This window comes from Cervus canadensis, chromosome 21, assembly GCF_019320065.1.
Source record: "Cervus canadensis isolate Bull #8, Minnesota chromosome 21, ASM1932006v1, whole genome shotgun sequence".
NCBI lineage: Eukaryota > Metazoa > Chordata > Mammalia > Artiodactyla > Cervidae > Cervus > Cervus canadensis.
This window is the reverse complement of record NC_057406.1, coordinates 19,301,764-19,328,594: the sequence shown is the minus strand read 5'-3', so window position 1 is coordinate 19,328,594 and position 26,831 is coordinate 19,301,764. Positions and strand designations below refer to the sequence as shown.

The 26,831-nt window shown below is 36.5% G+C and overlaps 1 protein-coding gene across 2 annotated transcripts in view; it reads left to right on the top strand.

Moving 5' to 3' along the window:
- Positions 1–26,831, top strand: part of LOC122423752 — a 34,967-nt gene that overhangs the window by 6,435 nt on the left and 1,701 nt on the right. Inside the window, exons 2-8 of one of the 2 annotated variants that reach the window (XM_043441102.1) lie at positions 3,234–3,556; positions 6,473–6,671; positions 8,388–8,489; positions 14,436–14,534; positions 15,636–15,746; positions 21,722–21,897; positions 25,423–25,531. In XM_043441102.1, coding sequence (XP_043297037.1) covers positions 6,584–6,671; positions 8,388–8,489; positions 14,436–14,534; positions 15,636–15,746; positions 21,722–21,897; positions 25,423–25,531 — 685 coding nt within the window. In that variant the 5' untranslated portion in view covers positions 3,234–3,556; positions 6,473–6,583. Of the gene's footprint in view, positions 1–3,233; positions 3,557–6,472; positions 6,672–8,387; positions 8,517–14,435; positions 14,535–15,635; positions 15,747–21,721; positions 21,898–25,422; positions 25,532–26,831 lie in introns of both variants that reach the window. The other variant, XM_043441101.1, reaches the window with a different exon arrangement.

The following is a 26,831-nucleotide window of genomic DNA, read 5'->3' as shown; positions in this document are numbered from 1 at the left end:
TTTTTTTTCTGAATGTTTTTAATCTCATTTGGTTGAATTTTTGGATGTTGAAGGTGAGGATACTGAGGGCTAACTATACTACAATTATAATAATTTTTAAGAAGTTAATTTTTAACACAATGTTCCCACAAAGTAAGTTATATATTGTAAGGTACTTTTATAAATTAGCTCCTGATACAATTACAAACTGAATCTAGTATCTGATATACTACTTTTTAAACAAAAGTAAGAAGCAAACTATTTTTGCAGTTCTCATGGTTTCTATTTCTTTCACCAAAATTGGAGAAGATTTAATCAACTTATTGGGTAATTAAGTGATATTTGCCATTAAATAATTATGTAACCTTAGAAGGTAATTCAGAAGAAATCCAAATAGCTGAGTGGAATTGTTAGAACGAATCTTTCTATTTCATCTTTTTAGTTTTAAGAACAAGAATTTTCTTAGTTTATAAATCTATAAATAATAAACAATACAAACTGCTGAAAATTGTCTCCATCAATATTATGTAAACATACCTGAACAAATTATAGAATGTACTAGTGTCTTTAAAGAAAACATTTCTAAGCAATATTATGTTTGTTTTCAAACATTATTGAAATAAGTAATACATTTATTCCAATTTCCAAATTGGGAAAGAAGTACATCAAGGCTGTATATTGTCACCATGCTTATTTAACTTATATGCAGAGTACATCATGAGAAACCCTGGTGTTGAGGAAGCACAAGCTAGAGTCAAGATTGCCAGGAGAAATATCAATAACCTCAGACATGCAGATGACACCACCCTTATGGCAGAAAGTGAAGAACTAAAAAGCCTCTTGATGAAGTGAAAGAGGAGAGTGAAAAAGTTGGCTTAAAACTCAACAATCAGAAAATTAAGATCATGGCATCTGGTCCCATCACTTCATGGCAAATAGATGAGAAAACAGTGGAAACAGTGGCAGAATTTATTTGTGGGGGGCTCCAAAATCACTGCAGATGGTGACTGCAGCCATGAAATTAAAAGATTCTTGCTCCTTGGAAGAAAAGTTATAACCAACCTAGACAGCATATTAAAAAGCAGAGACATTGCCAGCAAAGGTCCATCTTGTCAAAGCTATGGTTTTTCTAGTAGTCATGTATGGATGTGAGAGTTGGACTATAAAGAAAGCTGAGTGCCAAAGAATTGATGCTTTTGAACTGTGGTGTTGGAGAAGACTCTTGAGAGTTCCTTGGACTGCAAGGAGATCCAACCAGTCCATCCTAAAGGAAATCAGTCCTGAATATGCATTGGAAGGACTGATGCTGAAGCTGAAGCTCCAATACTTTGGCCACCTGATGTGAAGAACTGACTCACTGGAAAAGACCCTGATGCTGGGAAAGATTGAAGGCGCAAGGAAAAGGGGACAACAGAGGATAAGATGGTTGGATGGCATCAGCAACTCAATGGACACGAGTTTGAGTAAAACTCTGGGAGTTAGTGATGGACAGGGAGGCCTGGCATGCTGCAGTCCATGGGGTCGCAAAGAGTTGGACACGGCTGAGCAACTGAACTGAACTGAATACATTTATATTGTTTTTACAAATATCTACTAATTATTTTAATTGCAAAGTTTAATTCTTAGAGATTAAATTGATATATACAGGAATAAAACAAATGTAAAATTCGTTTCTATCTATATATTACTGCAGAAAGTTTAATATGCTAATTAGTGGATTTTAAATTGAGGGCAGAATCTACAGTAATGAAATCTATTGGGGCAAGGTCAGAATGAAGGCAAATTATGAAATGGAGACAGCCTTGCTTAATAGATGTGAATATACACAATTGCTATTATTTTCATTTTTTTCAAAGGAATATGTTTAAAACAAAATAGACCAGAACAGCTGATTAGCCAATAAAAACATCTCCCCTCAAATGACTGTTTTGCTCCTCAATGACAATTGTTTTTAATAATTTGTCTTTATTTTTTATGGTGATTGTACCTTTAATATTTGTATGATGCTATGTAGATTTATAACTTTAGAAATTGTCTACTGGCTTTCTGTTTTGATAAATGAATTCTTTTAATTCAAGAATTCACTCTCTCAATTCTTTTCCCTGACCCCTTCATGTGAGTGAAAGTCACTCAGTCGTGTCCAACTATTTGTGACCCTATGGATTGTAGCCCACCAGGCTCCTCTGTCTGTGGAATTCTCCAGGCAAGAATACTAAAGTGGGTAGCCATTTCCTTCTCCAGGAGATCTTTCCCACCCAGGGATTGAACCTGGGTCTCCTGCCTTGCAGGCAGATTCTTTACCAGCTGAGCCAGCAGGGAAACCCCGTCATACAAACCTTTATTTCTTATTGTCACAGCCATGTATCTCTTTAAAAAAAAACACAATGTTTAATTTTGTATTGGAGTGTAGCCAATTAACAATGTTGTGATGGTTTTAGGTGGTCCACAAAGGGACTCAGCCATGCATATACATGTATCCGTTTGCCTCCAAACTTCTCTCCCATCCAGGCTGCCAATAACATTGAGCAGAGTTCCTTGTGCTATACAGTAGTTCTCTATAACCATGTATCTCAAAATTCTTCACTTCCTCCTATTTCTTCTGTCTTCCCTCCCCTGTCTCTTAATCTCTGTAATTTGATCCTTTCCTTTTATCCTGCTACTATTTCAATATTATGAATAGCATGTCTATGCACCATAGCCATAATTATTTCATATTGTACCACTGTCTGATTTTAAGAGTGAATTATTTAAATGCATTTTACTTATCACATTATTATTGCATAATGATTAATTTCAGTGAAGTGACTGCAAATCTTTCTCTGCATCTCCACTAAGCAATTCAAAAGAAACATTCTTAGCATAAATTTCAGATCGAATACTATTACTATGTCTCACTAATTGTTCAGTCATGCCAAATTTGTGTTTGCCCCACATTTGAAAAAGGTTTTCCTGTATTTGCTTTTGCTCTTGATTGTCTAGTTCCCATTCTTCTTTCCTTATTTTTTAAAATATCATAACCTCCATATTTTTGGATTGTCTTATTGCATATTCTGTGGTGTGTCCTGTTCTCTCACTGTCCTCCTTCTCAGGGTTCCTAGTCCTCCAAGCTCATTTTGCACTAGCATTTTGCAAAAACTGTTGTAACAATCAGTCTGGAACACATTATTGCTCTTGGGAGGATTGTGCACTGTTAGCCAGATTCCATTTGTCAGTTTTTAGTCACTGCTTTCTTTTGCTGGCTTGTTATTTTTCAGATAGTACTATGTTTGTGAATCAGTCATTTTGGATATATCTGGTGATGAAGGAGATCTGATTCAGGCTATCAGGATAAAGAATTTTTGGTCATGAAGCACACCCAAAAGTCAATGTGCATCAAATTTCTGGGACTGGATCAGTGGGTCAGAAATTGAGAACATGAAGCTATGCTTATTCAGGTCAGATGAAAACCAAATATTTGACATACTTCTCATTGTCAAATTTGTCGAGGAAGTCAGAAGTTGAAAATGAGGAACATAATATGAAGCAATTGAAAAGAAAGGGGAAATTTAAAAGGAACTGAAACCTTTGAAATTGAAAAGTAAGTAACCTTTGACTTTTAGACTCAGAAACTGAAAAAGGTAGTAGGTATTACAGTATTAAATTAGCATGTTTTCATAGAATAATACTTTTTTCATTGTTATTCTCTAGTTGTTTTAAATGACAACCCCACAGAGAAGTTGTCCATAAATCCTCTATTTAGCATAAATCCTCCTTTCTCTGTCACACTTTCTTCTACCCTACTTTATTTCTATTCATAGTATTTTTCACTACCTTATATTATATTGCTTATCCATGGATACTATATAAAATATCAATATAAGCTATATTACAAATAAATAAATACATGAATACAAATAAATACATGAAGCATAGAATGTAAAGTACCCTAAGGGAAAAAAAAAATGCTTCTATCAGATGCTCTGGAATATTGCTTAGCATACAGTGGGTACTCAGTCTGTTGAATAAAGAAAAGAATAAATGGATAAATAAACAAATGTTTCTGAATCCCCAAGGAAAAATATTTATTAAAATTTTCAAAGTTATATAGGCAGATCTTGTTTAGTCTCTAATTTGTGCCTGACTCTTTGCAACGCTTGGACAGTAGCTGCTCTGTCCATGGGAATTCCCTGGCAAGCTTACTGAAGTGGGTTTCCATTTCCTCCTCCAGGAGATCTTCCCAATCCAGGAATCAAATTCACATCTCCTACTTGGCAGGTGGATATTTTACTGCTGAGTCACCTGGGAATCGGCAGAACCCAGTTATAAACTAAAATACATCGTATTTGTATTTATGGAGAGAAAGTTTATTATGATATGATTAGACTAGGATGAATATCTTTATCTGGGAGAAGAGATTTGATCCTTTGAAAATTTAGGAAGTCAACTACTATTCAAGTTTTCGGTCAATTAGAATAGTGAATGAGTTTTTCTCAGGTAGTAGTGTTTGTTCTTATTCAGTTGCTCAGTCGTGTCTTACTCTTTGAGACCCCATGGATTGCAGCACACCAGGATTCCCTATCTTTCCCTATCTCCTGGTGTTTACTCAAACTCATGTCCATTGAATCAATGATGCCATCCAACCATCTCATCCTCTGTCACCCCCTTTTTCTCTTGCCCTTAATCTTTCCCAGCATCAGGATCTTTTCCAAGGAGTTTTCCAAGGAGTTTTCCAAGGAGTCTTCACATCAGGTGGCCAAAGTATTGGAGTTTCAGCTTCAGCATCAGTCTTTCCAATGTATATTCAGGGTTGTTTTTTTAGGATTGACTGGTTTTATGTCCTTGCTGTCCAAGGGACTCTCAAGAGTCTTCTCCAACATCACAGTTCAAAAGCATTAATTCTTTAGCACTCAGCCTTCTTTATGGTCCAATTCTCACATCCATACATGACTACTGAAAAAAACCACAGCTTTGACTAAACTTGAGAACATACATTTAGGAGGATGGTGGAAACACCTATTGCTCCAGAGTGAATTCAAACCAATGAAAATTCTGGGCTTCAGGGTAAGAGTTTTTGGGCTTTCCCTTTATATCAGGGTTTACATATCAGAACATGGTTTTCATATATACACTAACATATATATGTACATGTGCAAATATTGTTTTTCTCAACAACACATGAAATATTCCTTAACTTTTACCTTTATAGTGTTTTTATCTACCCCAGATATCATACTCCTTAAACATGTTTTCTGTTGAGGAGTGCAAAACATCAACTTGGCTTCTGATCTCATTATCTAAATGGTCAAGAATGTCAACTTTTCCTTTTGTCCAATATTTAACTCTTTAATCATTTCTCACATGTATAAACTGACAACATGATGAGCATGCAAGTGCATAGATCATTGTCTAATCTCTGCATAGTCTAAACAATGAGACTACTGGCTCAAAGCAAATGTATGTTTTAAGATCTCAGAGAAGCATTATATTCAATCTTGGAAGGAGAGGTAGAATAAGAACATCATATGCATTTAGAAAAACAGTTAGAAACTTTAGGTTCATCTGTTCAGTATTTAGTAAATGAGAGAAATGAGACCTAGAGACCTCCCTAGTTTACTTAATATTAAATAAAACACTAACGCTCATGCTACCTACATATTCCCTCCCCATCCATGTCTCCACCCCAACTCCTGGTGGAGTTTCTCCCCTCTATCATGAAGAAAAATTGACTGTATTCATACCTGATTGCAATGAGTTCTGAGTATTTCTTATTGAATCTGAACTATTCTGTTTTTAAAAAATGTTTCAAAAAAAAAATGTTTCAAACTCTATAGGTTAAAGCAATTTCCTTTTTCCTTGAGTCAATTTTCAGAACACTTTTCTAAATTTACTCCTTACAGTTCTTTATTTCTTTCTCTTAAATTCTGTGGAAGGTATCTTCTACTTATTACACAATGCTCCAATCTTTCTTGAAAGTAAATAAAAAGGAGGATGGGGTATAATATTTAGTGTAGTTCATTGTAGTCCTTTTCTTCTTGATTTTTGTTTTGATCAATTAATATTTTGCTTTTAAGTGCTCAGGAATCTGCAATCCACAAAAAAATCAAGTAAAAATGGAGGGAAAAAAATTTGATTAGAATTAACTCACCTGTGGTTTTCCGGGAGTCAGCAATGGGTTATGTACTTCATGCAATTCTAACAGAGTTCTCACAGGCACATGCTTTCTAAGAACTGATTATACATGCAGAAATAAATACATGTTTATTTGTATTTCCATAGGGTAGTGTTGAGTCTGGAGATCCAGATGTTTTCCCCTCTAGTTGAAAAATAAAAGATTGTTTATATTTAAAACCCACATTTTTCTCTTAGCCATTTCTTCAATTTGGTGTTTTAGAGGAGGAAGTTATAAAAAGTGAGATAAGAGGGATGGACAGAGGTGGGAATAGTGCAGTTATGAAATTCTCAGTGGAACAGTTCTGTTTTCTGACACCACTTCTTTTGCTTTGTCTTTACAAAGATAGATCAGTCAACTCAGTCCCTGCATACACAGGCCATCTAAGAGTGGCTTCTGGGAGTTTAAGGCGATACGCACAGCACACTGGGTGACTGAACTGTGCTTTGTTCAGTAATGTCTGAAGAAGTGACCTATGCAACTCTCAAATTTTCAAATCCTAAGACAAAGGAACCCCAGGAAAGCCACAGTCTCAAGAGAACAGGTAAGATTCTCCTTGAGGATCAAAAAGACCAGAGAAGAGGTTATTCAGCTATATTGCTGGGTTCTCCTGTCTTCAATTCAAGGCTTTTAGTCCCTTCTGGGATTTAAATTCTGGAGAACTAGTCCATAGATCAGTCACTAGTTATGTCTATCTTATTTAGTTTGAAATACCATCATTGGGGCTTCCTGATGGCTCAATGGTAGAGAATCAGTCTGCCAATGCAGGAGGCTCAGGAGACATGGGTCTGATCTCTGCATTGGAAAGATCCCCTGGAGAAAGAAATGGAAACCCACTCGACTGTTCTTCCCTGGGAAATCCCAAGGGCAGAGTAGCCTGCTGGGCTATAGTTCATGGGGTCGCATAAGAGTCAGACTTGGTTTAATGAATAAACAATGACAACAACAAAGTTCATCATAGTATGTGAAAAAAGACTGTGGTCTAAACCTCTGGAAATTCAGATTGCTGTTGCCACCAAAATAACATTTCTTATATTTTTTAGACATTTTAGGATGATTTTACATACAGGGTATTAGAGGAAGAAAAAGACAGCAATAGTGTGAACATAGCTATCCAGTATTTTTATTTATTTGCTAGAAGATAAGAAATAGTTATATGCTATGAGTTTCATAGGATCATGGGACACCCAGTCAGTGATTATACATTAAACATTTATTTCTTTCTGAGAAGGAATAAGACTGAAGGCTCCTTATCTCAGCATAATAGAATTGCAGTCTCCTTTATCCAGCAATTTAATTCCCAGACAGTTAATAACAATGAAGCAGTAGGAAGATATTTTTTTGAAACATGAAAGTCATATTCACTGAAATTTCTTTATTGCTATGAGATATTTTATATTTAAATAATGAAGTAAAAGCCCTCTATGTGAACAAATCTCTGATTAGAGGCATCAGGTTAGTGGATCATGGTTTAGGGACTAGCTTCCCTCCAAAGAGTCATTTCTCTGTCTCTAGAACATCTGATGAAAGAACTGCATGTATTTGGGAAAAATACTACATCTTCATCAAACAACTAACACCATAGGCCACTGACTCAAGGTATCTATAAAATTGGAGATGCAATTTATGTTCTGCTGTTAAGTCACTTCAGTTGTGTCTGACTCTTTGCGACCCTATGAACTGTAGTGTCCCAGGCTCCTCTGTTCGTGGGATTGTCCAGGCAAGAGAACTGGAGAGGGTTGACATGCCCTCTTTCAAGGCATCTTCCCAACCCAGGGATCGAACTCACTTCTCTTATGTCTCCTGCATTGGCAGGTAGGTATTTTACCATTAGTGCACCTGGGAAGCCCTTATGTTCTGCTACGTACTTTCTAATGTGTATTTCCTTATGTAACAATTTTATCCTCTTCTATATATCTGAGTAAACAGAGGATGAGATGCTTGGATGGCATCACTGACTCAATGGACATGAGTTTGAGTAAGCTCTAGGAGTTGGTGATGGACAGGGAAGTCTGGCATGCTGCAGTCCATGGGGTCGCAAAGAGTTGGACATGACTGAGTGACCGAACTGAACTGAAACTGTTTCAATTTTATTTCTATAAAAGGTCACATCATGTTTGTCTTTTGGAAAAATCTATCATCAGAATCAGAATCAAGCCAGGAACACAGGAGTACCTGGATAATTAGAAGGCAAAAAAGATTATAGAGAAAAGAATGATTTTTAAAAAAACATTGCCACTGTTTATCTTTCCTGAAAAAGATAGCCATGAAACTCCTGACTTGGAGCTGGGCGGTGAAGCTGAAACTGGAGCTGGGAGCGTCATGGGCACAGCTGAGGCGACTGAGACCAGAGCTGTGAGAGGTGAGACCTACTGGAGCAAGGAGAAAAGTAAGAAGGACCTTGTGGGAGATGTTGCGGCAGAAAAAAATAAAGATTTCCTTTGATAATAAAAGATATTTTCTGTAGAGGTTGTGGAAGAAAGGGAACTCTACTAATTGTGGGAGGGAATGTAAATTGATGCAGCCATGATGGAAAATGGTATGGCAGTTCCTTAAAAACTAAAAATAGGGCTACCATATGATCCAGCAATCCCACTTCTGGACATATATCTGGAGAAAATCATAATTCGAAAAGATACATGTAACCCCAATGTTCATAGCAATATTTACAATAGTCAAGACATATTAGCAGCCTAAATGTCCACTGAAAGATAAATAGATAAAGAAAATACGGTGTGTGTGTGTATATATATATATACATATATATATATATAATGGGATACTACTAAGCCATAAAAAGAATAAAATACTGCCATTTGCAGCAAAATGGATGGACCTAGAGATTATACTACTAAGTGAAGTAAATCAGACAAAGACATATACCACATATCACCTGTACGTGGAATCTGAAAAATGATACAAAAGGAACTTAGTTACAAAACAGAAACAGACTCAGAGCCATGGAAAACAAACTTATGGCTACCAAAGGGGAAAGGGAGGAAAGAATAAATTTGGAACTTAAGATTGACATATGTACACTACTATATATAAAATAGATAACCAACAAGAACCACTGTATGGCACAGGGAATTCTACTCAATACCTTGTAATAACTTATAATGGAAAAGAATCTTAATATCTATATACATGCATATATACACGTGTAAATCAACAAAAATGCTTCAACAAAAATAAAATAAAAGACAAAAATTTTTTGAGAAAAGAAGGAACACAAACCAAAGGTGATAAACTCATGACTTTTAATTATGGAGAATCAGCTCTTTTTAATTACTTTCTCCATCCATCCCCCCAGAGTATTCATGTACTTTTCTGAATCTTTCCAACTTTTATAATATTAAACCTCATTGACTTTTTCCCTCCCATTTTTCATCATTTTATCCTTTATTATATTTCATGGATGATTTCCTTAAATTATCTTTTTCCATTAAAAATGTTTCTGGTATTATTTTATTTTCAATGAACTTCTGCTATTGTTTTCTAAAGGCTCTTCCTATGGCATCCTATTCTTATATGTGGATGCAAAATTGTATCTTACTTCTCTGATGGTTTTAAAAATTGTACTTTCAAGTCAACGTTATAATTTAGATACAAAATAATATGCCCACTTAAGCATATGGTTGACTGGACTTAAAACTATATACCCATGCAACCAACCAAAATTAGGATTTATAATATTTCTGTCACCACAAGAAGACAACTTGTGTGCCTCCATCTTATCCTCACCACCAATCTTAGTTTTAGCCCCAGCTAATCAGAATGCTTTACTTTCTGTCATTCTAGACTATTCTGTTAAGTCTAGAGGTTTTATGTAGTAGTAACAGTGTAGTTGCTCAGTTGTGTCTGACTCTTTGCGACTCCATGGACCCTAGCCTGCCAGGCTCCTCTATCCATAGGATTCTCCAGGCAGGAATACTGGAGTGGATTGCCATTTCTTTCTCCAGGGGATCTTCCCAACCCTAGGGGTTGAACCTGGTCTCCCACATTGCAGGCAAATTCTTTACCATCTGAGTCACCAGGGAAGAGTTTTTATATAAACAGTTTCAAATAATATGCGATGATTGACTGTGACTTCTTCTATGACTGGCTTCTTTCAGTAAACATAATGTTTTGAGATTCATCTGTGTTCTATGCATTGGCAGTGAATTTCTTTCCATGGCTGAACAATATTCCAGTGTGTGACTACACCATACCATGTTAGCTCATTTATCTGTAGATGAACATTTCACTTGCTTCCAGTTTGGAGCTAGTATGAATAAAGCTGATAGATATACAAGTCTTTGTAGAGAGCTATTTTTAGAAATTTTTGAAGGAAAATAACTAAGAGTAGAAGCCTGGGTTGGATGGCTTATGTTTACTGTATAAGAAACTGACAAAATTGTTTTCTATGTTTATATACCTCCATGCCTTATAAGGTCTTCCCTGGTGTCTCAAATGGTAAAGAATCTGCATGCAATGAGGGAGACCTGGGTTTGACCCCTAGGTCAGGAAGATCCCCTGGAGAAGGAAATGGCAACCCACTTCTTTATTCTTGCCTGGAGAATTCCATGGACAGAGGAGCCTGGCGAGTCCATGGGATAGCAAAGGGTCGGACGTGACTGAATGACTAACACAGTCATATAAGAGAGTCTGTTTATTTACAGAGTTTTTGAACTGTTCTCATTGCATTATTTCTGCTTTCCCTAAATTCTTGTTGTCTATGTTTTCTGTTTCTTTAGCATTATATTGGCTGCTTTCTTCAAATATCAAATGATCCTTGGTTGTCTATACTCACTTAAGTGTGTGGTACTAAACTGATTTAATGAGAGCTTGTGTAGGTGAGATGGACTTGCTAAACGGTAGCATTCATCAGTCAATTCAGTTCAGTTGCTCAGTCATGTGTGACTCTTTGTGACCCCATGGACTTCAGCATGCCATACTTCCCTGTACATCACTAACTCTTGGAGCTTTCTCAAACTCATGCCCATTGAGTCAGTGATACCATCTAACCAGCTCATCCTCTGTCGTCCCCTTCTCCTCCTGCCTTCAAATTTTCCCAGCATCAGGGTCTTTTCCAGTGAGTCAGTTCTTCACATCAGGTGGCTAAAGTATTAGAGTTTCAGCATCAGTTCTTCCAAAGAATATTCAGGACTGATTTCCTTAGGATTGACGTGCTGGATCTCCTTGCAGCAAAAGTCTTCTCCAACACCACAGTTCAAGAGCATCAGTTCTTCAGTGCTCAGCTTTCTTTATAGTCCAACTCTCACATCCATACATGACAACTGGAAAAACCATAGCTTTGACTAGTAGGACCTTTGTTGGCAAAGTAATGTCTCTGCTTTTTAATATGCTGTCTAGGTGGTCATAGCTTTTCTTCCAAGGAGCAAGCGTCTTTTAATTTCATGGCTGCAGTCACCATCTGCAGTGATTTTGGAGCCCAAGAAATAAAGTCTGTCACTGATTCCATTGTTTCCCCATTTATTTGCCATGAAGTGATGAACTGAAGTAGCATTCATAAACTGGAGCAATTCACTGAGAAACCCAATTTTTAATATTTGAATTTTTCTCCCCTTTTTGAGCCAGTTGACTATTCTGGAGTTGAATGAATCTTCCAGTACTCTTCCCTGGGCACTCTTCTGTTATAATGGGTGAGAGAAGGTAACTATTGTACAAAATGGAGAGAAAAATACATAGGGGGGAATACCTGTATCTTACATCAACTTTTGGGCATTTTTTCAGTTTTCAGACTCACCCATACCTCCACTTGGAAAAATAAAATACCAGGAGCCTTTGCGGTTCTTATGGGAGGGTCAGCTCACTTTTGTTTCCTCACTACTGACTTTGCTTCAGTTTCTAAGTGCCTACTAAGTTAGTAATAGCTTTTGTATCTGTTACCTACCTTCCCAAAGGCCATTTCTGTGGTTTCCTTTCTTTGTTATTATGAATCTATATGCCTTCTTTAACTACTTTCTATATTTTATTGGAGTTTTAAGAGAAAATCAAGGTAAAGGGATGATGCATCTATAACTGTTCATTTCAGACTGATTTTAATTAGCATTTCAATCAGCTCAAATGTAGTTTCATTCTGCCTTTTTTCCCAATTTCCTACTGGCAAATACCTAAGCCCATGTAAGGAGCTACTGTTAGGGCTAGCAACCAGGCAGCAGATTGATGGTATGTACTCCAAACTCTGATGGGGTGCCAATGAAGAAAAGATTTGTGTACTACTGCCCTCATTAAGAGCCTGAAGATTCACAAATAAAAGGCTTAGATTCAGGTCTCTCTGGTGCCTAGGAAGGATTCAGTCTCTTAAGATTTATTAGACTCCATAGAAAAGATGGTGCCAACTTTCTTATGTGGCCCTGGGAGGACTTGCTTATCTTTTTGGCTTCTGAGGGTTAGTGTGGAAACTAAATAAGAATGCAGAAAAGGTCCTCTATAATCTTAAATCATAGAAAGCCTCAGACTTTGCATCTGAGAAGACAGTGAACCAGGTTTCTTCTTTTATGGGGTATAAAATGAAGAACTTGTTTTCTGGCATTCCATTGGCACTTAGTGAAAGAAACCCCTGTGCATTCCATCACACATAGATTTGATGCCTCTCAAAGTGACTTCCCTGGTGGCTCAGATGGTAAAGCGTCTGCCTACAATGTGGGAGACCTGGGTTTGATCCCTGGGTGGGGAAGATCCTCTGGAGAAAGGAATGGCAACCCACTCCAGTTTTCTTGCCTGGAAAATACCGTGAACGGAGGAGCCTGGTAGGCTATAGTCCATGGGGTCATAAAGAGTCGGACACGACTGAGAGACTTCACACACAAAAGTATTCAAAAGCTTGGTATCAAATCTTGAAAGTCGGTAAAGTCAAGGGAAAACAAATAAAAGTAACTAATTTTATGGAACCCAGAACCCGGATGAGGAAAGAAAAAGCCCAACAAGCAGCTCCAAGTAAAACAGAATCCCTACAAGAGAAAGATAATCAAACTAATTTATGATATTAAATTATGGCACTAAAATTTTTCAATTTGAAAAAACATGACTTTCATAGAAAGAATGATTGATCATTAAGACCCAGTTGCAGGTTCTAGAAGATCATACAGAAAAAATAAAATAAAGAGACATGAAAATCATGATGGACTTGGATAATAAGCGAAGTAATCTAAAATGTAAATAATAAGATTCTATGAACAATAAAGAGAATATATATAAACAAGGAAGCAATTAAAGTAACTAGTTACTATTTAGTATTGAGTAGATATGGGAAGAAAATATCCGTAATTCATTTATCCAAAAATCAGAAAAGATACAATTTATCCATTTTAGCAAAATTTTAAAAATCATCATATACTCCATTTGAGAAATACTCAAGAAAATTTTCAGTCCCATGATTAATTAATTAGAGTTTAAGGGAATATTTAAAGGTGTACAAAAAAGCAATAGTTGATAATGGCATGACAATGAAAATTGCAATAATAAAAGTGCTAAACAATCTTTCAATGAAACAGATATACTGTAAGAAAAAGTTTATCAGAGTCTAGAATCATTTTTAATACACTCTCACAGTATAACCTAGAGTTAGGGAGAGAAGCAGTGAGGGAATGAAAGCATTATAAAAGTTTGGGTTGGAGAGTGGATTTTTCTACTAACATATTAAATAGATCACTTGAAAAAAAATCAATCATCAGAGAAAGAATTAGCAATTATATTAAATAGCATATTTCAAAACTATCCTGGACTCACCTCAGAGCTCTGTGATGAACTAGAGGAGGAAGGGGGGCTGGAAGGGAAGTTTAAGAGGGACAGGATATATGTATACTCATGACTGATTCACATTGTTGTATAGCAGAAACCATCACAACATTGTAAAGCAGCTATATTCCAATTAAAAATTCAAAAAATTAAAAATAAAAGCAAACAAAAAAACTAGCCTGGAAAACATAAGGAAGAACACCCAGCAGGTGGTTAACATTAATTACCTGGAGATAGGAAGGTAGATCAATGAGAAAAAGACTAAGAAGTTAGTGAGGAAAAACTAGAGATAAAATATAAGAGAGAGTGTTCATAAAATATCCAGAATATGTCATATGATCACATTTATATAAAATTCTGTGTTTTTAGTGTCAGGTGTGAATGTACAGGTGTATTTATGTTGGCTGAATATAAATGAGGTCTCATTGACTTTGCAAGCAATTTTTTAAATTAAACATTAGAATAGAGGTCCGATATCAATATGTATGGAGAAGTAGGAGTTGGAGGGAATTAAGGAAAGAGGAAGTAACATAAAACGCTTGACTTCTTGTCATTCTCCTCACAGGACACAGTGCTCCATCAAAGGTGTGGTACCCTATCGCTTTTGTTTCACTGTTGTTGAACCTGGTGGTGCTGGCTGGACTGGGAGCCCTGGGCTTAATGTGTAAGTATTCACTTTCCTCTGAGGCTGTCCCTTACTCTTCTTAGGCATATTGCAAATGAAGCCAAATCCTGAGACATATCCACATAAAACTTCCAGATAAAGAGGTTTCGTTTCTGTATGACCATGTAACACTAGTCATTCTTTTTGGGCTATTTTAATATCAGATTCCTTCAGTGCCACCAATGCTGAAGAGAGCAATGTAAAGCCTATGTTTCTAAAAGTTATAAAATTAACGCAACAAAAACCTAACTAATTTATACCCTGAGAGTTCTCATGAGGAGAACATATATTAGAAATAAATTCTTCATTTTCATGACATTTTTGAAGTATCTCTTCTCAAGACTGGATGACATTGGGAAACCCTTATTCCCTTTCCCTTCCCTCCTACAAGAGTGGGTACAAAGCCATTCTGAGGAAATAGAGGATGATTATGGCAATAATTGTTTCGTTGTGTCCATTCTTTGTGATTGTTTCTCATTTAATTCTCATAAAACTTAAAGATTCTATTAGGATTAAGGGCTGGCAAGTAAACTAATATCAGTCTTGTAGAAAAGATGGGTTTTGTTTAATAATCCACAAAATGGAGGTGTTATGTTTTTTGAATCTTCTGATAATCTTAGATACATGATTTCTGTTTTCTGAAATTCTTATTTTTTTTTAATTCTGAGGCTAGTGTTTACTAATTCTATATCCATAAAATATGGTTATTTCTGTCCAAGAAACTCAAAGTTACAACACGTAGCCTCATCAATGTATTCTGGTGACTCCTGGTCTCAAAAATGTGGTTTGCATTTTTAAAAACTAACTATTGAATTACAGTCTTTTATTTTGAAATCTCTGCATCACATAGACACTTTTTGTTCTGTCTTTTTAAACTTATTTGGGCATTTCCTTGTATAAGAACTAGTACTCTCTTGAGTAACATCAAACATTATTATTTCAAATAAATGTTAATCTTAAAAGTATGTAAAGTTGATACTCTTATGTAACTATCATTTTGAATGTTCTTTCTAGTAAATTTTTAAATAACTGCTGTGTTAGTAGTATAATTTATTGGAAGGTTCTATGTGAAAGTTATTAATCTCCTGATATGAATTATAGATTACTACAAGCTCATTTTTAACAGCAAGACAATTTACGATGTACAACTGAATGTAACAGAACACGTGGGAACAACCGCATTACCTACAGATATGCCTACAACTGTCTCAGGTGAGCACATCATTTTAACATGTTCGAATACACACTGAAGTGTTGAATAACTTTACTTCCAAGTACTTTTAAGAGTTAAAACAGAAGGAAAATAAAAGAGAAAGATCTTTCTGTTTCAGAGTTATCAGTAACATAGTTTTCCCCAATTTTCTCTCTTCTTTTTCATTGTGTTCAAAGTCCTGAAATATTTACAAAATTAAAGAAAAACCATAAAAATATAGTAAACATGTATAGATTCTTCTATTAAATAAACACTTTCGTATTTCTGTACTTAGTTTCTTTATATGTTTAATTATTTTTTTTTCAAATAAATGTCTTCTCTCTCCTTTGACTAGGTTTTCTTAAATTCCTTCTTTCTTTCTTTAGCACTGACATTTAAACATTTTAATGGAGTTTAGCTGTGATGGTGTTTAGCGGGGTATATGGAAGATAAATATTCTGTATTCTCATATGCCTGAAATAAGTCTTTAACTTGGCTAGCTATTAATTTCGTGGCTAAAAATTCATTTCTTAGAAAATATTGAGGGAGTTACTTCATTGTCTCTGGAAAACAATGTTGTTGATAAATCTGTCCCCAGTATAATTTTCATTTTATAAAAATAACCCAACTTTAGCTGCTGGGGTCCTGACATTTTGGGTTTTTCTTGGGTATGAGTGTTTCGGAAGAACTAATGCTGACGCTCCAATACTTTGACCACCTGATGCGAAGAGCTGACTCATTGGAAAAGATTCTTTTGCTGGGAAAGATTGGTGGCAAAAGGAGGAAAGGGCTGCAGAGGACAAGGTGGTTAGATAAAATCACGAACTCAGTGGACATGAATTTGAACAAACTCCAGGAGATAGTGAAGGACAAGGGAGCCTGGTGTGCTGCAGTCTTCTCAATCTGAAAGTTTAGGGCTTTCAAATTTAGGGAATATATGTGCTATTCCTTATAGTTTATTTTTCACTTCACTTCATTTCCTCTGTTCTTTCCATGACTTGTCTCTTTCAGATGTTCAGATTTACAGATTGTCATCTTTCCTTTGTATTTTCTGTTTATTTTAACAGATTCTGGAAGATTTATTAAATTTTACTTTTTAATCTATTGATTATTTTTTCACTATCATATTTTTGAGTGGTTCTTAAGAGTTTTATTTTTGTAGCATCCTATTCTTACTTTATATATATATGATCTTTTGGAGACATGAGTAAATTGATTAGAGATATATTTTAAAATATCAGTCTGTTTTTTAGAAGTCATTTTGAGGAGGAAGGCAGTTTTTTCTTTTCTTTTTCTTTAATCATGAGAATTCTCTTTTATGTGCTGCTGCTGCTGCTGCTAAGTCACTTCAGTCATGTCCAACTCTGTGTGACCCCATAGACGGCAGCCCACCAGGCTCCCCTGTCCCTGGGATTCTCCAGGCAAGAACACTGGAGTGGGTTGCCATTTCCTTCTCCAATGCATGAAAGTGAAAAGTGAAAGCGAAGGTGCTCAGTCTTGTCTGACTCCTAGCAACTCCATGGACTGCAGCCCACCAGATTCCTCAGTCCATGGGATTTTCCAGGCAAGAGTACTGGAGTAGGGTGCCATTGCCTTCTCCTTTCATGTGCTGGTGCTCCTATATACCCTAGGATTTTTGCTTCTCTCTTGGTACTCAAGAAAGGAAGTGATGGCTAGTGCGGATTGCCTCTATTGTTATTTTAAAGAGGATAAAAAATAAAGAAGATAGCTTTTCCATTAGATCTCTCTGGAAGTGAGAACTCTATCTGAATACTCTTTTTTGGCCCTCTATATTATTACTTAAAATTTTTATTGTAGTATAATTGCTTTACAATGTTTTTTAGTTTCCGCTGTACAACAAAGCGAGTCAGCTGTATTTATACATATATTTTAAGGGTGGAAGACCAGGGGGGGAGTGATGAACAGGCAACTTTCCTGTTCAAATTAAGTTGGATATAAAGTATGGTGTCAACAATGATAGTAGAAACCAAGGCCTTGCCAGATAGCTCATTCAATATTTTTAGAGATGAACTATATCCTTTCCTCTCCTGAAAATTGTATAAATGTCACTGATTTTCTTCCTTCTTCTCTTAACTTCTTATGTTCTTTCATCAAAAATATGCACTGTGCACCATATGTCAAGCACCTGGGAAAACTAGAGAATATAAATTTTTTTGGTATAACAGTTCCAACAATTTCTCATCTTGAGTGTGACAGGGGAAGCAGACAAGTAAACAGAAAAATTATAATTCAGTGTAATAAGTGTTCAAAAACATGAACGCATAGGGCAAGAAACCACATAGTTGGAGGAAACGGTTCAGACTGAATCAGTTGAGATCAGTTCAGTCGCTCAGTCGTGTCCAGCTCTTTGCGACCCCATGAATCGCAGCACGCCAGGCCTCCCTGTCCATCACAAACTTCCGGAGTTTACTCAAACTCATGTCCATCGAGTTGGTGGTGCCATCCAGCCATCTCATCCTCTGTCGTCCCCTTCTCCTCCTGCCCCCAATCCCTCCCAGCCTCAGGGTCTTTTCCAATGAGTCAACTCTTCGCATGAGGTGGCCAAAGTATTGGAGTTTCAGCTTCAGCATCAGTCCTACCAATGAATACCCAGGACCGATCTCCTTTAGGATGGACTGGTTGGATCTCCTTGCTGTCCAAGGGACTCTCAAGTGTCTTCTCCAACACCACAGTTCAATAGCATCAATTCTTTGGTGCTCAGCTTTCTTCACAGTCCAACTCTCACATCCATACATGACCACTGGAAAAACCATAGCTTTGACTAGACGGACCTTTGTTGGCAAAGTAATGTCTCTGCATTTTAAAATACTATCTAGCTTGGTCATAACTTTCCTTCCAAGGAGTAAGCGTCTTTTAATTTCATGGCTGCAATCACCATCTGCAGTGATTTTGGAGCCCCCAAAAATAAAGTCTGACCCTGTTTCCACTGTTTCCCCATCTATTTCCCATGAAGTGATGGGACCAGATGCCATGATCTTAGTTTTTTGAATGTTGAGCTTTAAGCCAACTTTTTCACTCTCCTCTTTCACATTCATCAGGAGACTTCTTAGTTCCTCTTCACTTTCTGCCATAAGGTTCGTGTCATCAGCATATCTGAGGTTATTGATAGTTCTCCCAGCACTCTTGATTCCAGCTTCTGCTTCTTCCAGCCCAGCATTTCTCATGATGTACTCTGCATATAAGTTAAATAAGCAGAGTGACAATATATAGCCTTGACGTACTCTTTTTCCTATTTGGAAATAGTCTGTTTTTCCATGTCCAGTTCTAACTGTTGCTTCCTGACCTGCATACAGATTTCTCAAGAGGCAGGTCAGGTGGTCTGGTATTCCCATCTCTTTCAGAATTTTCCACAGTTTATTGTGATCCACACAGTCAAAGGCTTTGGCATAGTCAATAAAGCAGAAATAGATGTTTTTCTGGAACTTGCTTGCTTTTTTGATGATCCAGCAGATGTTGGCATTTTGATCTCTGGTTCCACTGCATTTTCTAAAACCACCGTGAACATCTGGAAGTTAACGGTTCATGTATTGCTGGAGCCTGGCTTGGAGAAGTTTGAGCATTACTTTACTAGCATGTGAGATGAGTGCAGTCGTGTTGTAGTTTGACCATTCTTTGGCATTGCCTTTCTTTGGGATTGGAATGAAAACTGACCTTTCCCAGTCCTGTGGCCACTGCTGAGTTTTCCAAATTTGCTGGCATATTGAGTGCAGAACTTTCACAGCATCATCTTTCAGGATTTGAAACAGCTCAACTGGAATTCCATCACCTCCACTGGCTTTGTTCGTAATGATGCTTTCTAAGGCCCACTTGACTTCACATTCCAGGATGTCTGGCTCTAGGTGAGCGATCACACCACCGTGATTATCTGGGTCGTGAAGATCTTTTTGGTACAGTTTTTCTGTGTATTCTTGCCACCTTTTCTTAGTATCTTCTGTTTCTGTTAGGCCCATACCATTTCTGTCCTTTATTGAGCCCATCTTTGCATGAAATGTTCCCTTGGTATCTCTAATTTTCTTGAAGAGATCTCTAGTCTTTCCCATTCTGTTGTTTTCCTCTATTTCTTTGCATTGATCCCTGAGGAAGGCTTTCTTATCTCTCCTGGCTATTCTTTGGAACTCTGCATTCAGATGCTTGTATCTTTCCTTTTCTCCTTTGCTTTTCATTTTTCTTCTTTTCACAGCTATTTGTAAGTCCTCCTCAGACAACTATTTTGCCTTTTTGCGTTTCTTTTCCATAGGGATGGTCTTGATCCCTGTCTCTTATAAAATGTCATGAACCTCGGTCCATTGTTAATCAGGCACTCTGTCTATCAGATCTAGTCCCTTAAATCTATTTCTCACTTCCACTGTATAGTCATAAGGGATTTGATTTAGGTCATACATGAACGGTCTAGTGGTTTTCCCTATTTTCTTCAATTTCAGTCTTTGGCAATAAGGAGTTCACTAGTTGAGCCACAGTCAGCTCCTGGTCTTGTTTTTGCTGACTGTATTGAGCTTCTCCATCTTTGGCTGCCAAGAATATAATCAATCCGATTTCAGTGTTGACCATATGGTGATGTCCATGTGTAGAGACTTCTCTTGTGTTGTAGGAAGAGGGTGTTTACTATGACCAGTGTGTTCTCTTGGCAGAACTCCATTAGCCTTTGCCCTGCTTCATTCCGTACTCCAAGGCCAAATTTGCCTGTTACTCCAGGTGTTTCTTGACTTCCTATTTTTGCATTCCAGTCCCCTATAATGAAAAGGACATCTTTTTTGGGTGTTAGTTCTACAAGGTCTTGTAGGTCTTCATAGAACTATTGAACTTCAGCTTCTTCAGTGTTACTGGTTGGGGCGTAGGCTTGGATTACTGTGATATTGAATGGTTTGCCTTGGAAACAAACAGAGATCATTCTGTCATTTTTGAGATTGCATCCAAGTACGGCATTTTGGACTCTTGTTGACCATGATGGCTACTCCATTTCTTCTAAGGGATTTCTGCCCACAGTAGTAGATATAATGGTCATCTGAGTTAAATTCACCCATTCCAGTCCATTTTAGTTCGCAGATTCCCGGAATGTCGACATTCACTCTTGCCATCTCCTGTTTGACCACTTCCAATTTGCCTTGATTCATAGACCTAACATTCCAGGCTCCTATGCAATATTGCTTTTTACAGCATCGGACCTTGCTTCTATCACCAGTCACATCCACAACTGGGTATAGTTTTTGCTTTGGCTCCATCCCTTCATTCTTTCTGGAGTTATTTCTCCACTGATCTCCAGTAGCATATTGGGCACCTACCGACCTGGGGATTTCCTCTTTCAGTATCCTATCACTTTGCCTTTTCATACTGTTCATGGGGTTCTCAGACTGAATAGGGTACAATATTTAATGCAGGGATTGGATGCATGTTTTTATAAAAGTAATGAGATAGCAAGGCATTCTCAAGAAAAATTCAGGATTTTCAAGATAAATGGATGACAGGAAACTAAGTGGACTAAGAGATAAAACTGGAGTGCCATGAGGATTCCTATAAATAATGGGAAGAAGTTGTATTTCAACCTGAAATCTATTTGAATCATTTAGAGAAGAGTCTTGTAGAAATATCACTGAAAACATTGAGGTGGTAAATAGCAGAATAGATATGGACTAAGGTCTTGCTTTTTTATTATTATTATTTTTTTTTTTTTGCAGCAAACAAAACATTCTGAAGTTTTCTCTGAGTGCTTTGAATAATCCCTTCATTGTTTTTTCCCTCTATAGCTATGATTTTTCTTCAATCTTCAGATTGTTCCAGATCCAAATCTTGTTTCATCTCAGGCTGTGTTCTTTTCCTTCTCTCATATTTTAAGCAATCATTTCTTTCAAAATATAACTCTTGTTAATCATTTCAATGCATAATGCAAATGTTTAGAATGTTCTGATGTATATGCTAATTTGTACTATATCTGTGCATACCTGTCACGCATATGTATGTATGTATCATATCTTTATAGACCTTCCTCATTCAGACCCACGACTTCACTTATGTCCAGAGATATGGATACAGCATGAAAGTAACTGCTATAACTTTTCTATCAAAATAATTTGTAATATGTGCAACAGCGACTGTGAGAAGAATCACTCCTTCCTGATGAATACGGATGATGGGGAAAATGGGAATAGAACTAAGGTTTGTGCTATGATTTATGGTGTGTCTGCAGCTATTTCTTGGTATTATTAAAGTATAGGTAAGGAGAATTTGGGTAAGAACATTAATCCTTGGCTGTTCCTGGTAAATGGCTTTCATGCCCTTCACTTTTGCTTTCTCCATCTGAGTGGAGACATTGGAAAATTCCTATATCACAGGTTCAGAAAGCAAGGATCGACAGTGATTAGAGTTGTTGGTTCATATGGTAAGCTATGGAAGTCTATTTCTTTGTTATTTCTTGTTCCCCATGATCTCTGGTTTTGTTTTTTTGTTTGTTTGTTTGTTTTGTTTTGTTTTTTATATAGAGTCAGGAAGGAGAGGGCAATTATTTATTTCCAATTGTGAGGTATATTTTAAATAATCACTGATGCAGATTAAATTACAGGATTCTTTTCCTCCTTAGAATTATTGTCCACTGATAAAAAGTCATCCTCCGGATTATAAACTACTTGGTACAATCATGTAAATTATCTATCTTATCCTCACATATTACAACCCTACTTGATCTTACTTAAGTTAAAATACAGAAAAATCAGATCAAGATATACTCATGATTATTTTTCTGTTATTGTTTTTCTTAATATTTGACTGTAGCAAAAATACCAAACTCCCAACTGTAGAATGCCCAAACTTCTTCTATCCAGAACAATCTACTTGTTCAATTTCTTATAATACACAGCAAGCATCAATCCAAAAGATTTTGTCCTCGGCATTAACCTGAATGTGGTTAAATGTCTCAGTGACCTTTGCCCTTCCTGGTTTTACTACCTGGATTATTATTTTATCTCTTTTGAACTTGATTAATCCAACTCAGGTTTCCAGTGTGTGGCTCATTATAGGCATATAGTAAATAGTTTTGGTCACTACTTTTAATGCATTATTTAGCCTTTTTGAGGTTTTTCTCTGTTAACTGCATTGTTCTTGAAACTCTTTCTTTGTTAGTTCTCATGGCATCATGCCTTCTAGCTGATGTTTTACTTGACCTCCAAACAGGCTCTATATATTATTCCTAAATTTAAGATTCAAAAACTGAAATTCATAGAGGATAAACAAATTTCTTAAGGTCACATGAGCAATAAGAAGCAGAAGGTAAGCTCAAATCCTAGTCTGCTTATCTCCAAAGACCGAAGTATGTCTAAAAATAATTAGTTGACAATTTAAAGATGACTTTGACAAGAGTATTTTTCATGTAATAGGTAATTTGGGTGAAATATTGATAACATTTCACACAAGTACTTCTTAAGTGTTTACTAAGGTCTGCAATGTGGGCTGAATGCTGGTAATATGAGTGATATTGTAATAAAGCTTATAAACTAAGGTGGATTAAATAATAAATAAAAAATTATGCAAATGACTATCTAACTGCAATTATGAAGGTGCATTTATGAAAAATGAAAAGTATAGCTTTCAAATTGGAAGAAAAGAAGAATAGATGTGTGCCATTAATGGCTTCCTTACTGAGTGATTTTGAGGTCTTTTCAGAAATTACCTTATCTGACTGCTACTTACTTCTTGTCAGAGATCATTCTTCTGAGCTGGTTCTTCCTCAAAGAAGGAAGTTTCAAAGTTTTGGGCTTCCAGAGACTTTCACTATTAGGGTTACCTTGGTTATACCCCTTTCATTCAATTAAAAAAATTTTAATTGTGGTAAAATATGCATAATATTTGGAGAAGAATGGTAACCCACTCCAGTATTCTTTCCTGGGACATCCTGTGGACAGAGGCTCCTGGAGGGCTACAGTCCATGGAGCCACAAAGAATTGGACACAACTTAGCAACTACACAGCAATAAACAACAAATCTCCTGGCTTAACCGATTTTGAGTGTACAGCACATTCCCAATGCTGTGCACCAATCTCTGGAACCCTTTTCATGTTGCAAAACTGAAACACTGTACTCACTAAACAGCTCCTCAATTTCTCCTTTCTTTGCCTCCTGCCAAGCCTGATTCCACTCTTTATTTCTGTGAATTTGACTAGGGTAATAGTCAATAAAAGAATTTTGCATTTAATTTTACATTTAAATGAATCATATAATATTTGTGTTTTTCTGTGACTGGCCTATTTCACTCAGCATAATGTCCTCAAGGCTTAACCATGTTGTAGTACGTGTCAGACCTCAAAGAGGATAGTTAGAGACCACTTGAAATCTGAATGAGGAAGAAGCATGAAAACAAAGCTTAAACTCCAGATTTTCTCTTAAGGATCTTAGAGGTTAATGCAAGACAAAATACCTTTTATATCTCAAGAGAAAATTCATGATGCCAGGAAAAGTTTTAAAGACATTATGACTTAGATCAGCAAAGGGCCCAGTGAGGAGCGAAAAATTAAAGGAGTAGGATAGACTACTGTTGAGTGAAAATTGTATAAATCTTAATTATGTTGAATTGATTCATGGTACTTTTCAGGTCTACTATATCCTTCTATTTTTCTATATATTCATTCTATTAATTTTTGAGAGTTTGATATTGAAACTCCAACTGAAAATCTTAATTTATCTACTTAAAAAATAATTGTATTTTTTTAATTTCCAAAAATGTTCAGGATTCTTTTTTTAAATTAATTTGTTTTAGTTGGAGAATAATTACTTGACAATATTTTGATGTTTTTTGCCATATATCAATGTGAACCACAGGTATACACGTGTCCCCCTCATCTTGAACCCTGCTCCCTCCTCCCTCCCCACCCTATCCCTCTGGGTTGTCCCAGAACACTGGCTTTGGGTGCCCTGCTTCATGCACCAAACTGACACTGGATATCTGTTTTACATATGATAATGTACATTTTTTTAAAAAAGTAATAATTGTAATATATAGTGGAACTAAGGGCTTCCCTGGTAGCTCAGTTGGTAAAGAATCTGCCTGCCAATGCAGCAGATGCAAGAGACATGGGTTCTCTCCTTGGATGGCGAAGATCCCCTGAAGGAGGAAATGGCAACCCACTCCAGTATTCTTGTCTGGGAAATCCCACGGACGGAGGAGCCTGGAGGGTTGCAGTCCATGAGCTTGTAAAGGGTCCAACACAATTGAGTGCACACACATAGTGGAGCTATATGTAACTTTGTTCTATATTTTCCAAGTCTCATGTGAATGTGTTATCATACATCCATAACTTAAAAAGAGAGAGAGAAAAAAAGAGTACATAAAGACAGGTAAGTTGGAAAAAAAAATTGGGAGGTCTCATGGGAAAGGTGAGTGTTGAATGAATGTGAACCTATTCCATGGTGAATACAGAAAATTAGAACCTCTGCAGATGTCTACATAGTGGGTTACCTGATGACTTGTTTTTACCTATCACCTGCTAACTGTTAAGAGTGTAGTAATGGTGTTAAATAGGACACTTGAGAAGAATAGAGAAGGTCTTCAAATCCCACTGAGGGTAAGGGGACAATGAACAAAGGAGCAGTGACGTGAATGTTGAATGGAATTTTGATGACATGAACTTGTTTCTGTTGCACTTGAATTAGCTTCCAGCCATTCAAAGTAATTGATGTTTCCTTTGTTTATAGATGTTCATTAGATGTCATCCATCATATATCTTCCAGACGATTCTGAATTTTGTTCCCAACAACACAAATGAGACAGCAAGGAATGTTTCAGATATTTCCAATTTGACTTGTGAGTTAACCTGTTTCTTCCTTTTTTTGTCATTAATAAAGGAATATCTGGTGTGCTAATTTTGTTGATGTTTCTCTGACAGTCACTGTCCACACATGGTAAAAAATGTATGAAGGGAAGGAAAGACATCCTGGAAGCTTTCCCCTATAACTTAGGCAATTCTATTTTTGCAAAAAAAAAAAAAATCTGTTCTATACAGAAATTACTTGAAATTGAGAACACTAGGGGAAGAAATTCAGAAGCTTTGCTATACTTCCCTGCCCTTATTTCACAGGACTGCTTCATGCTTTCCTAGGACACTAAGGAATGGAGACAAGGTATAAGAACAAAGTCAAATCAGGGTCAAGGATATTATCCAGTGCAATAAAAAGTAAATTATCTCCTTGGAGCCAAGAAATTCTTCTTTGTTTCTAGTACTTTACATTGCTAAAGTAAATAATATGAGCTTATGAGCTTATATACTTTACTAAAGGAAGATTATGACAATATTTTAAGTGAGCTATAATCCAGATGACTATATGATTTATTGGTCATATGATTGATTTATTGATCATATGATTTTGAGAGTGAAATGAAGCACTATTGATAATTAACACCAATTGTACCAGGCATAAATCAATAGTGTCCTGGGAAAGCCAAGGTTACTCAATGACCTCTTGGGTAAAGTTGGTAACACACATATATCCCCTTTTTTTGGATTCCCTTCCCCTTTAGTTCTTCACAGAGCACTGAGTAGAGTTCCCAGGGCTATATAGTAGGTTCTTATTAATTATCTATTTTATATATAGTATTGGGATTGAATAATCAATCCCAGTATCCAAACACAGGAGAAATTAACACATCATTGTAAACCAATTATGCTATACTAAGTCGCTTCAGTTGTATCTGACTCTACGATGTTATGGACTGTGGCCCACCAGGCTCCTCAGTCCGTGGGATTCTCCAGGCAAGAATACTGGAGTGGGTTGCCATTCCCTTCTCCAGGGGATCTTTCCGACCCAGGGATCAAACCCACGTCTCTTGTATCTTCTGCATTGGCAAGAGGGTTCTTTACCACTGATTCCACCTGGGAAACCCTGTGGAGCAATTACACTTCAATAAAAAATAATTTAAAAAATTCTAACAACAGATGATAATAAAAAATAAAAAGTGGTGATAGATAGACCAGAGGTAGTTTTGAGTCCAAGAAAGTTGAAGGCACTAGAGAATTCAAACAATAGTATAAAGAATCACCAGAGCTACTGTCACTTTCTTCTCTCTTAACTAAAAAGAGTAAGTTTTGGAAGTCAGAGTTTATGTT